The sequence below is a fragment of the Syngnathus acus genome, chromosome 20, assembly GCF_901709675.1.
Source record: "Syngnathus acus chromosome 20, fSynAcu1.2, whole genome shotgun sequence".
Lineage (NCBI taxonomy): Eukaryota > Metazoa > Chordata > Actinopteri > Syngnathiformes > Syngnathidae > Syngnathus > Syngnathus acus.
The window spans coordinates 8,133,617-8,143,907 of record NC_051104.1 but is presented as its reverse complement, the minus strand read 5'-3'; the positions used below and the strand labels follow the sequence as shown (position 1 = coordinate 8,143,907).

Sequence of the window (10,291 nt, the reverse complement as noted above, 5' to 3'; positions counted from 1 at the left end):
TGTGTCAGAAATTGTTATTGTATTATATATATATAAACTAGAAGTATACATCTAAACTAACTATCTATATATACACACACACATATATATATACGTGTATATATATATATATACGTATGTGTATATATATATACGTATATATACATATATATATGTATATCTATATACACATATATGACAAAAGTGTATTTATTTTTCTCAATGAAATAATCACACCATTTTCAGAAAGGAAACAATTTATTCATCAAAAAGCCACACATCATTCAAAATGAATAACTTTTAAGAAGGCGGAAGTTACACGGTGGTGAGGTTTTTTCATTTTTTTAAGGCACGTGATAGATTAAAAAGCTTCAACAAACACAAAGAGTTATAACCGCATGGCAAAAAAGAGATAGAAACCTTTGTTTTAACATTTTGACAGTTTGCTGTCAGCCCTGCATATTAAAAAAACACGAGTTGTCTCTCGTCTAGTTTCTTGGCTCACATCTGAATCCCCTCCAAAGCCCAAATTCAAGTATCTATATTTTTTCCTACATCTTTTGCAGCCCTATAAAATGCCCACAAAAGGACCATGCATGTCCAAAAGAAAAAAAACAATATTGCACAAAGTCCACCTAGAAATACACAAAGCATTCCGTTTGATGTGCATTCCATGTTTGAAATCAAACTAAATAAATAACAAAAGTCAAAAGCATCCACGGCAGGACAAAATATAAACACGACTTGCGGGACTCATTCTGCTCCTTTGGTAAGAATTTGTCACATTCTTTTTTTTTTAATGCCCTGCTAAGTTACAAACGAGCAATATCACAAACAGCTTTCATTATGATGACAATATGTTACAATATTTGGACGCGCCGACGACGGTCAGTATGGGAAAAGGCATGCTGACAAAAATGTACAGTGTGGAAATAAAACGGTTACGAAATTCAGCAAAACAAATCACGATGTAAATGTCTCCTCGATGTTCCTTTGAGACGGCAAACCATCTTCGCTCAGCTCATGCCTACAAGAGAAGATCACTTCAAATATATTGATTCCATATTATTTATTTGAACACTTTACCATTGCGTCCATCCTTTGGCTATATCTTCTCCACTTAAATGGACCAGCACCTGAAATTGTACACGGAAACCTGCTCACTGAAAACGATGATGAGTCTTGAATTGTAAAAATTCAAGGGCCAACCGGGCAAGCACACAAGCAAAATAGGAAATGCACATTACTTTTCCCAAGAGGCCTTTGTGTTTGGACAAGATGTTCCCTCCGTTCTTCACGGCGACATCCAGCGTTCTCCTGTGGAGCTCCACGATGGACACGCTGAATTCAAACCTGCAAGTCGACCAATCCTTCAAACTCCAAATAAAACAAACAGGTCTCGTGCTAATGCTAAAGTGTAACACATGGTCCTAATAGACACAACTCACGTTTGATCGTAAACAGGGTTGAGGCTCCTTTTCACCGTGCCGGTCTTCCTCCTGCCCGTGCGACTCTTGTCGGGCAGCAGGTAGAGGCGGATGAAAGGATCCGAGGTGTCTTTGGAGAAAGCCATCAAATTTCTGAGGAAACACACAGGAGACAAAAGTTGCATCGTGGCTCCAGACGTTTGTGCGTGGCGTCGCGAGTCGGTGCTGCTGTTTCGGTTAGCAGTAGAGCCAACCTTTATGTGAACGAGAAAATAGATACGGGAAGTTCTTAAGTGCAGCGACAACTACGGCAATCCTTTTCACCGACGTTTCGCCGCGAGCCTACCGGCACGCGTGAACCACCACGATGAGCTTGTTGCGTTGGGCGCTGTGTCGAATGGTCAGGTGGACCTCACCCAGGAGGAACTGGCTGGAGGTGGAGCCGCTGGAAACACATCAAAGCACTTTGGCTGCTTCAATCTGCTTGCTCAAAATGTCAATGGACACCTTGGTCATAGAGTCAAGAGCCTCCTTGTTTGGCAATAGCAAGATGTCAATAAAGAGGAAATTGAAAGGGAAATCATTGATGAGTCATTTTACTTGCGCAGCCGCCCTAGCCTCTGCCGGAGCTCCAAAGCGGCGAAGGGCAGCGAGATGTCCGAGGCCAGGCTGGGCGTGGACTCGTTGTGGGCCAGGTGCTTCTGGGAGGCTGAGATGCCCACGCACAGGCTGGAGACGCTGCGCGGCAGCGGCGGCGGCGGCGGGATGGCGGCGTACGGCTCGCCGTCCCCATGAGGCAGCGTCAGGGAGGAGGCGTGCGGCGGAGGGGGCGCCGGGCATGGCGAACCAGGCGGCGGCGAGTACGAGGCGCTCGCTCTGGTCGAGGCGGCCGCTTGGGGTACGCTGGACTTGCGGACCCGGACTGAAGAAGGTTGGTCTGATGAGACCTGCTTCTCCAGTGACAGGATCTAAGCACATTTGACATAGAAGTCAATTTTAACAGGTTTCTTTTACACTCAGGGCAATTTCAATTCCCCCAGCACTTGTTATTTGTATTTGTTTGGAGTTGTGTGTAATTACACGGAAGAAAGGCCACTGGAGCCATACAATGACTCATGCTCAGCTCATGACAAGAGCAAGAGCAAGAGCAAGAGCAAGAGCAAGAGCAAGAGCAAGAGCAAGAGCAAGAGCAAGAGCAAGAGCAAGAGAAAGAGAAAGAGAAAGAGAAAGAGAAAGAGAAAGAGAAAGAGAAAGAGAAAGCCAAAGCCAAAGCCAAAGCCAAAGCCAAAGAGAAAGAGAAAGAGAAAGAGAAAGAGAAAGAGAAAGAGAAAGAGAAAGAGAAAGAGAAAGGCATCGCTTCCGATGCGAGAACCTTCCTCGACATTCATTATTCAGAAGAACGAAGCGGCGCACGCCAGAAACCAAACCATGCCGGATTCCCTGGGAGAATTCTAAAACCGGGGTTACCAACCCGCAAGGCCATTTTGAATCTGATGCTGGAGCTGGGACCCGAGTTGTTGAGCGGGAAGCACTGCGTCAGCGTCATGTCCTCTTCGGCCAGGAGGCCGCTCAGCGGCACGCTCAGATCGCCCAAGGTGCATTTGCTCTTTTCGTCTTTCACCTGCCCGATACATCGTTGGTAGATGAGCGCAAAGCTAGAGTGCGGCAAAACGCAAAATGGCGCTTTTTACCTCGACCTCCAGCTCCTGTCTCCTCGGATTGTGAACTAGAAATGAGAAGGAATCCTCCCACAAAGGCTCCTTGGTCTTGTAGCGAATCTTTGACAACAGACGGGAAGACAAGGAGGACAAGGAGGACGATACGCCTTACAAAGCCACACGCTCGGCAAAATAGGATAGTATTGCGAACCTAAGTGGACAAAAACAATGGTACCTACACCCAAATATAGATATGAAACAGTGGCATAATTCAAGTCAAACAATTGAGCCACTCTAGTATTTCCTCACACTGGCCATTTCTACGTGACGGCTCTCTCCTAATTTGATGGCCGGCCGAGCGGGCGCCTGCGGGCATGCCGGGCGCCTGCGGGCATGCCGGCCGCATCCATTCGAAGTTCAGCATCCATATAACCTGCCTGGTCTGGAGGCGAGCCCCACCTTACTCTCTTGTGTCTTGTGCCCGACGGTTAATTGCACGTAAGGGCTGGGCTCGCTGCTGCTCTTCTTGGCCGACTGAAAACAATCACAGACAGACAGACAGACATTGATTGATTGATCTCCGGACATTGGTAAATACATTACACGTGCGATACGAGACGACAGTGGCGTATTTCCATGCAAGGTTTCCCATGAATAATAGATGCCCGGGGAGCCTGGCGCATTTGATATTCCGCCTCATCTTAATGCAAATGAAAACGTACGTACTTACTGCACGAGACAACTCGATGGAAGGAACATGCAACAAGAGCGTCAGAGCATGCAAGACGGCATTCATCACACGTGCACTACTCGTTACCTTCAAGGCTTTAAAGACCTGCTTCAACCCGTCGCAGGTGAAGTCCGACAGGTTGCTCTTTGAAAGCCAAAGAGGAGATTTGAAAGGAGGGAAAATAGAAACATCACAAGCCACAGTTAGCAGGTCGCAAAAAGAGGAGATTACTTTGTGGTTGGGAGGGAAGGAAGGCTTTCTGGAAATAGATGGTCTTGCTGACAGCCAGTATAAATAACAAAGCTGTCCACTCGCTCTTAACTGCCCTGAAAGATGAAATTCAACCCACGGCGTCCGACGACTTGTTTTGTTTCAATTCAAGCGCATCATGGCCATTGTTTGCGCTCACTCCAAAGCAAGCCATTAGTGGTCACCAGGCCGTGCCGTGCCGTGCCGTGCCGTGCCGTGCCGGGCCGGGCCGGGCCGTGCCGGGCCGGGCTGTGCTGTGCTGTGCAGCGCAGCCCAAACACCACCATGCTCCAGGGAAAGCACTCACGCCGATGGTGCGATACTCGGAGCTGTCGCTCTCGCAAAACACCAGGCCGGACGCTCGTCTCTCGCTTAAATTGCCGCAGCCTAAGCTGCCGCTGAAGAGGCTCTTGGAGGGGGGGGGGGAACAATGAGGATGAAGAAAAAAGAAACCAGCAGTCGCTTCAATCCGTTTTGAAAGGGTCGCTCGGCTCCAAGCTAAAGTATGTACTACATCTGTACGATTAGGAGCTGGATAGTAAAGAAAGGTCTCGACGTGGAGTTCTGTCGTTACGGAAAGCAAAGAACACAGCCAGCAAACTTAAGCCTCGCGGTACGCTTTTCTTACCGGCAGGTTCTTGGCCGAGTCCAAATAGACGACCAGCAGCGCCGACGACAGGCCGTCGTTGGCCAGGCTCCTGTCTGCTCGCACGCTTCGCAGCACCTGAGTGGCCCCGAAGCAGGAGTCAGACGCCGGGCGACCCCAGACCAGTCGGCTCGGCTCGGCTCGGCTCGGCTCGGCTCGGGGTACCTGCTCCAACTTCTCCGACGTGGACAGCAGAGACAGCCACTCCAGTTTCAAGTGGAGCTTGCCGGTCGGCGCCTCCTCCAGGTCGAACCACTGCCGAGCGCAGGCACGTTTGAGTTACTCTCGCTAACGACCCGGGCTAAACTTAACCTATTTAGCTCCGGTGGACCAAACGAACAATTCTTAGCTCTCAAATGTAATGATGTGGCTCCAACTCAGCTCAGCTCAGGCATTTTTCCTCACTGTGCAGACTGGAGGTGGATTTAGCGGGCTCATTACTCCCTTTTGTCTACTCGAAGCCGACTGGCTTTACTTTAATGCTCACTCCGCACATTTGCTGACGTGGTGAAACGGAGCCTTTAAAAGCGCTCACCTCGTCCACCTTCTGTTCTTTGTGCAGCTCCGTCATGTCGATCATCAGACTGACGACCGTAAAAAAAAATAAAAAAGATCAACCAAAGCTTCAGGCGGTAAACCATGACCATCTCTCCCCCCCTCCGACGCACCTCCCCAGGAAATCGTCTTTGTCGGGATCCTCGTCGAACAACTCGATCTCGAGGTGCTGACCCGAGTGCTCGTAAACCAAAGCCTGACGAGGACGACGACGGTTTAGCGTCGCCGCAAAGGGCCTGCCGGCCGTGCATTTTGTCACCTCGTAAACTTCGTTCCATTTGGGGTGAAGGCTCTCCTTGACGGTCTTGCTCTGGAAGAGTTGATTGGCGATCTGCAGGATGCCGTAAGGGTCCGACTTGCCCTTGATGAGCCCGCCCAAGAATTTATCCTTGCCCTCCAGATCCTGAGCTTCCAAGAAGTGAATCCGAAGCACTCCCTGAAAGCATTTCAGATGAGCTCATCGCCCAAACATAAAAGCAAACGGAGGCTGTTGCCGACTTGTCGTCCGTGGTGACGGGGGCCGGACCTTGGACACATTGCGTTGCCGGTGGGGGTGGGTGGGAAATGGAATCGCCACACCGGGTGCTGAGTCTGACTTCACGGAAGTTGCGAGAAACACAAACAAAGGCGTGCGTACGTACCTTGGCATGGGGGGAAGCGAAGCTGGGCCAGTTCCACGTCTCCAACCAGCGGGATTGTAATCCGGTTGGGCGAGACCACATAGGACGAGATGATATCTTGAATCAGACTGTCAGAAAGTCCGCTGTGAGGAAAGCAAACAAAAAGCCCGTGCGTTATTGACTTACCAACCAGACGAGTAAAACACCACAAGCCCCCGGCGGCCGGGGTTCCAATCTCATTTTAGCCATGAAAAAGAATGGCTGACCGCCATTCATGATTGGGTGTCAGTCCGGGACCCTTCAAATCCGTTGCTTCGTAGAAGCACTGCATTGTAAATGCGAGCAATTTCAAGTGGCTCGGAGCTGGCCCTTCCTTCATGAAGACGTGCTCTTAATTCAAGGAGTCCAAAACAACTAGCCTGGACCAATTAAAGGCGCACCTAATCGATACTGGAGATCTTTTTCAAGAAGCGGAGAAAAAAACAAACAAACTTTGGCTGACTGGCCAATTTGCCATTTGTTCCATTTAGTGACATTGCAATTTCAATTTGATGGAGAAATCTCGTAGCTTCTTCTCTTAAGCGTTGAAAAACAAACAAAGCGCTCATCCAAAAATCCGAGAACCGTGTCGAAATAAGCAAAAGTTGAAATGTGAACGCAGCAAAATGTCAACACTTAGCCTTTACTCACAGTTCAGTGGCAAAAGGTGGCAATATCAAATCCATCCCATTGAATTACGACTACTGTCTGATGCCGAGGTAAGGCCAGCTTTTTCACAAATTCTGCCTAGTAACAGCAAGAAATTCTGTTGGCAGAGGCTGCAGCTATTTCACAGAGAATTTCGATTTTTGATATTTGGTGATTAATGCTATATTTATAATAATATATTATATTCACTTGATTTTTTTTGGGCCTCACACACTGTTACAGGATGAACGTGTTGCATAATAACAGCCACTGTGCAGCCAGTTGATCCTGTCAGTCTAATTTCACCACCGCGACCTCTCCTTCACCGGCCCACACCTCCTTTCGTGCCGCAACTAAACACACACACACACACACACACACACACGAGTATTGTATTGCACAAGCTCCGTTGATCTTTTTCACCTCCACAAAGGACACCAGAAAAGGGCAGCAAAAACATGTCTGCTGTACTCAGAGGTGGCAAAAGTACCCAGTACTTGTAGAAATGAAAACAGAAGGGGATAAGAATCCAGGTTTATGGGAGGCAAACTTTTGAACAGCCTTTTTACAGCAGATTTAAGAACTCTCGTTGGGGGAATGTGACCCCGAGGAGGGGGAAATACGGCCTCAATATTCGTTCTGTGTAATAAGGTTCTTTGGGAGAAATGATTGGATCGAAGTTTACTCCTTAATTGACATCCATTGACTTCCCCTTAAACCTCCAAAGGGCTTTCAAAAAGGAGCAAATCCACTTAACGTGGAGCCCGGGGGAACGTCCAGCACGTTAGTGAGGCCCGTCCAGTTGATGTCGAGAAGCTGCCATAAACAAACAAACAAAAACAAAACAGAGAGAGCCTCTTAATTGTTATCCATTCACAAGTGGACTCCAGCCCGCTGGATCGACAGAATAATGAAAAGCGAGCGCAACGACACGTCTTGTGGGGATAGTTGAGTCTGCACGCCAAGCAGTTTAATAGGAATGGGACACCACCAGAGAGACGGACTCCGAAAAGCCACCTCTCAAGGCAGTCCCCAGAGGGTTTACAATAGTGCCGCCCGCCATCTTCTTTGGCTGCTGTTTATGAGCCATTGTGGGTGCAAAAGGTTCATGTGGCGTACGCAGCTGTTTCAAAGATGAAAACAGCTGCGGACGGTACAAACGCAATGAGACAAGAGGAACAATGAACACACACTTTTGATGGCACGCTGCCACGGAGAAGCATCCGCCGCATTGCTATTACGCATTCTTGGCACATACATAGCTGACCGATGATTGAGACGCAAAAGCTTAAGTAAGCTTTGGTCATTTAGCGGCGGGCGGCTTGTGAGGACAAAGCCGTGCAAGAAGGGCCGGCCATGGGCGGGCGAGCCGGCGAGCCGGCCATGGGCGGGCGAGCCGGCCATGGGCGGGCGAGCCGGCCATGGGCGGGCGGCCGGGCCGGCCATGGGCGGGCGGGCCGGCCATGGCCGGCCATTTGCTCCCATTTGCTGCAAGTGGCTCCAAAGTGTGGATTTTTAGAACCGGCGAGGGAGATGAAACCACGACGTGGGGCTAGCTATCCGCAGCACAGAAAAAGCAATGAGCTTGGCAGAAATGATATTTTATGGCCTCCAATCATATGGCAGCCACTCCATTAGGGACACCTACGCTATCAGACGATGGTATGCAGACAGTGGAGCGCTGGAAAAGACTTGGAGTTCAACCAAAACCTTTCTTCAGCTTTTAAGACATGGCAAAAAACAAGACGTGAATAAATATTGACAGTATTTCACTTCTTATTCTTACAGAATGTGCGAAGCACATTTTCAACCTGCATACAAGAATGGACTAAACTTACAGGCTTCTTGAGGAAGAAGAGAGAAAGCGCTCCGACCAGAGGCACGTCGCCCAGCAACGGCTCCATCAGCACACGCAACACGCCGTGAATCTGAGGGATTACCACAGGAACACGTTAGTTAACACGCTCACCCGAATGAAATGGCCTTCCTTCCTTCCTTCCCTCCCCCTGTAGGTTGGAAACACAATCCCGGCCTCATCTTTTCATTTAGAAATGGCCCTTTGCACCCGCCGGCCCGCCCGCCCTTGTGGGGGGGTAACAGTGTTGATTCCCAGCGAATCAAAGTGACACCTCCTTTCATTTCAACACAGATGAGGTGTGCGCTCTGGTCGACAGAAACAGACACCGTTAGCCTGAATTGCCAATTAGCAAAGAAACGCCAATTTTGCCGTCCGATTGAAGCAAGTCACGTGTTTGCGGTCGTGCCGCTAGGCGGGCGGACAGCGTTGCTAACGAGCTACAGAGTCTCTGTTGATTCCATCCCAAGTGGAAACGACGCAATAGAACTGGCGTGAAGGTCACGCGTGAGCCGCAAAACACTTTGCAAACACAGGTGCTTTGTGCCAAAACTGACCTGAATGCTTTTGATTCCCGCTTTGCAGTAGTAGCGCTTGATGTCCACGTCGATCTCTGTGTTACCTACAAAGCTAGCAAACAACGAGCCATCTGTTCATGACAAGTGCCGAGTTGTCTGTCGTCGGGCCTCGTTAGCTTAGCTGGCCATCTTTTGATGGTACCTGATTTGGAGATCCATGACGATCTGCCGTCGGTCCACGTTCTCCGAATAAACCTTCACGCCGTTGACCCTCGGAGGCTACAGCGTGGCGGGGGGGGGGGGCGAAACTTTCATTTTGCATTTGGGCAACTTTGCAGCACTTCATGCACGCAAACGTATCTTAGTGAGAGCAGATTTTTTTATCGAGCCATTAAGGAAGCTCACTTTGTCTCCCATGTCGATCCTGCTGAAGCGAAAGGTGCTGAGGTGGGCGTTGGACTGCTTAACGGCCGGCTCCAGCGTGTCTCGGAACAGCTTCTCCACATACTTGCAGATGTAGGGCCACATCTGCTTCACCGTCTGACAATACCAAGAGCGACGGTGAGCATTTTAAAAGGCCAGCACCGTGTCCGCCCATCTTTGCTACGTGCAAGAAATGAAAGTTGGAGCATGCTGATTTATCGAGGCCTTTGGAATGTACCGTACGGCGGCACTTCGGTCGAGCCAATAATGCCGACGGCCGGCTTCTTTTACCTTGTTTAGCCACTCCACTCTCTCCACGTCCGGGAAATGGACCTGCGGGAGGGAGCAGCAGACAAATCCCACAGTGGGAGGGACCGCAGTAAGCCCGATGAATGCCAAAATATCTTCAAAGGTCAACTACAAAGACGCAGACACGCAACGTAATATGCTTGAAAGGGCAACAACAAATTGGGCCAAACAATTTATGATGAGGCCGTTACATTTTGCCGTTGGACATGAAACTAGGCAAATACAGAATGGCCCAACTGAGCCCAACTTTCACTTTCAACTCCCTGAGTGAAACTCAAAATGTTGAAACTGCATACAAGCAACAAGAGTTCTGATTCCTGCTGACCTCAAATCACACATCTAATAGAAGACTTGAATAGTCTGCATGTTATTTCTCAACTTGAGTAAATACATTGTTGAAGGTGAAAGCTGCCTGACTAAAATAAAGTCAGTGCAGGGCAGGGCAGGGCAGGGCAGGGCAGGGCAGGGCAGGGCAGGGCAGGGCAGTGCAAGCAAGCACTGTGTTGTGTCAAGCTGTGGAAAAGGCTGCTGATGAAAAGAAGAAAACGTTGACACAGTATAGTCAATCAAAAGCTGCAGACAGAATGTTGCACACAAACAAGCGCATAATTAAAGCTTGCGTCAGCAGATGTAAT

The 10,291-nt window shown here is 49.2% G+C and overlaps 1 protein-coding gene across 1 annotated transcript in view; it reads right to left on the bottom strand.

Moving 5' to 3' along the window:
* Positions 1-218: 218 nt before the first annotated feature.
* Positions 219-10,291, bottom strand: part of esyt2b (extended synaptotagmin-like protein 2b) — a 37,572-nt gene continuing 27,499 nt past the window's right edge. The window contains exons 18-40 of the mRNA XM_037279497.1: positions 9,639-9,680; positions 9,330-9,464; positions 9,127-9,203; positions 8,964-9,036; positions 8,390-8,479; positions 7,309-7,367; positions 5,886-6,007; positions 5,504-5,676; positions 5,358-5,440; positions 5,225-5,273; positions 4,855-4,944; positions 4,672-4,767; positions 4,351-4,452; positions 3,882-3,938; positions 3,524-3,598; positions 3,098-3,184; positions 2,878-3,027; positions 2,007-2,374; positions 1,753-1,851; positions 1,428-1,559; positions 1,227-1,332; positions 1,066-1,115; positions 219-1,006 (exon numbers count right to left, since the gene is read on the bottom strand). Of these exons, the coding sequence (XP_037135392.1) occupies positions 943-1,006; positions 1,066-1,115; positions 1,227-1,332; positions 1,428-1,559; positions 1,753-1,851; positions 2,007-2,374; positions 2,878-3,027; positions 3,098-3,184; positions 3,524-3,598; positions 3,882-3,938; positions 4,351-4,452; positions 4,672-4,767; positions 4,855-4,944; positions 5,225-5,273; positions 5,358-5,440; positions 5,504-5,676; positions 5,886-6,007; positions 7,309-7,367; positions 8,390-8,479; positions 8,964-9,036; positions 9,127-9,203; positions 9,330-9,464; positions 9,639-9,680 (2,379 nt within the window). The 3' untranslated portion in view covers positions 219-942. The remainder of the gene's footprint in view (positions 1,007-1,065; positions 1,116-1,226; positions 1,333-1,427; positions 1,560-1,752; positions 1,852-2,006; positions 2,375-2,877; positions 3,028-3,097; positions 3,185-3,523; positions 3,599-3,881; positions 3,939-4,350; positions 4,453-4,671; positions 4,768-4,854; positions 4,945-5,224; positions 5,274-5,357; positions 5,441-5,503; positions 5,677-5,885; positions 6,008-7,308; positions 7,368-8,389; positions 8,480-8,963; positions 9,037-9,126; positions 9,204-9,329; positions 9,465-9,638; positions 9,681-10,291) is intronic.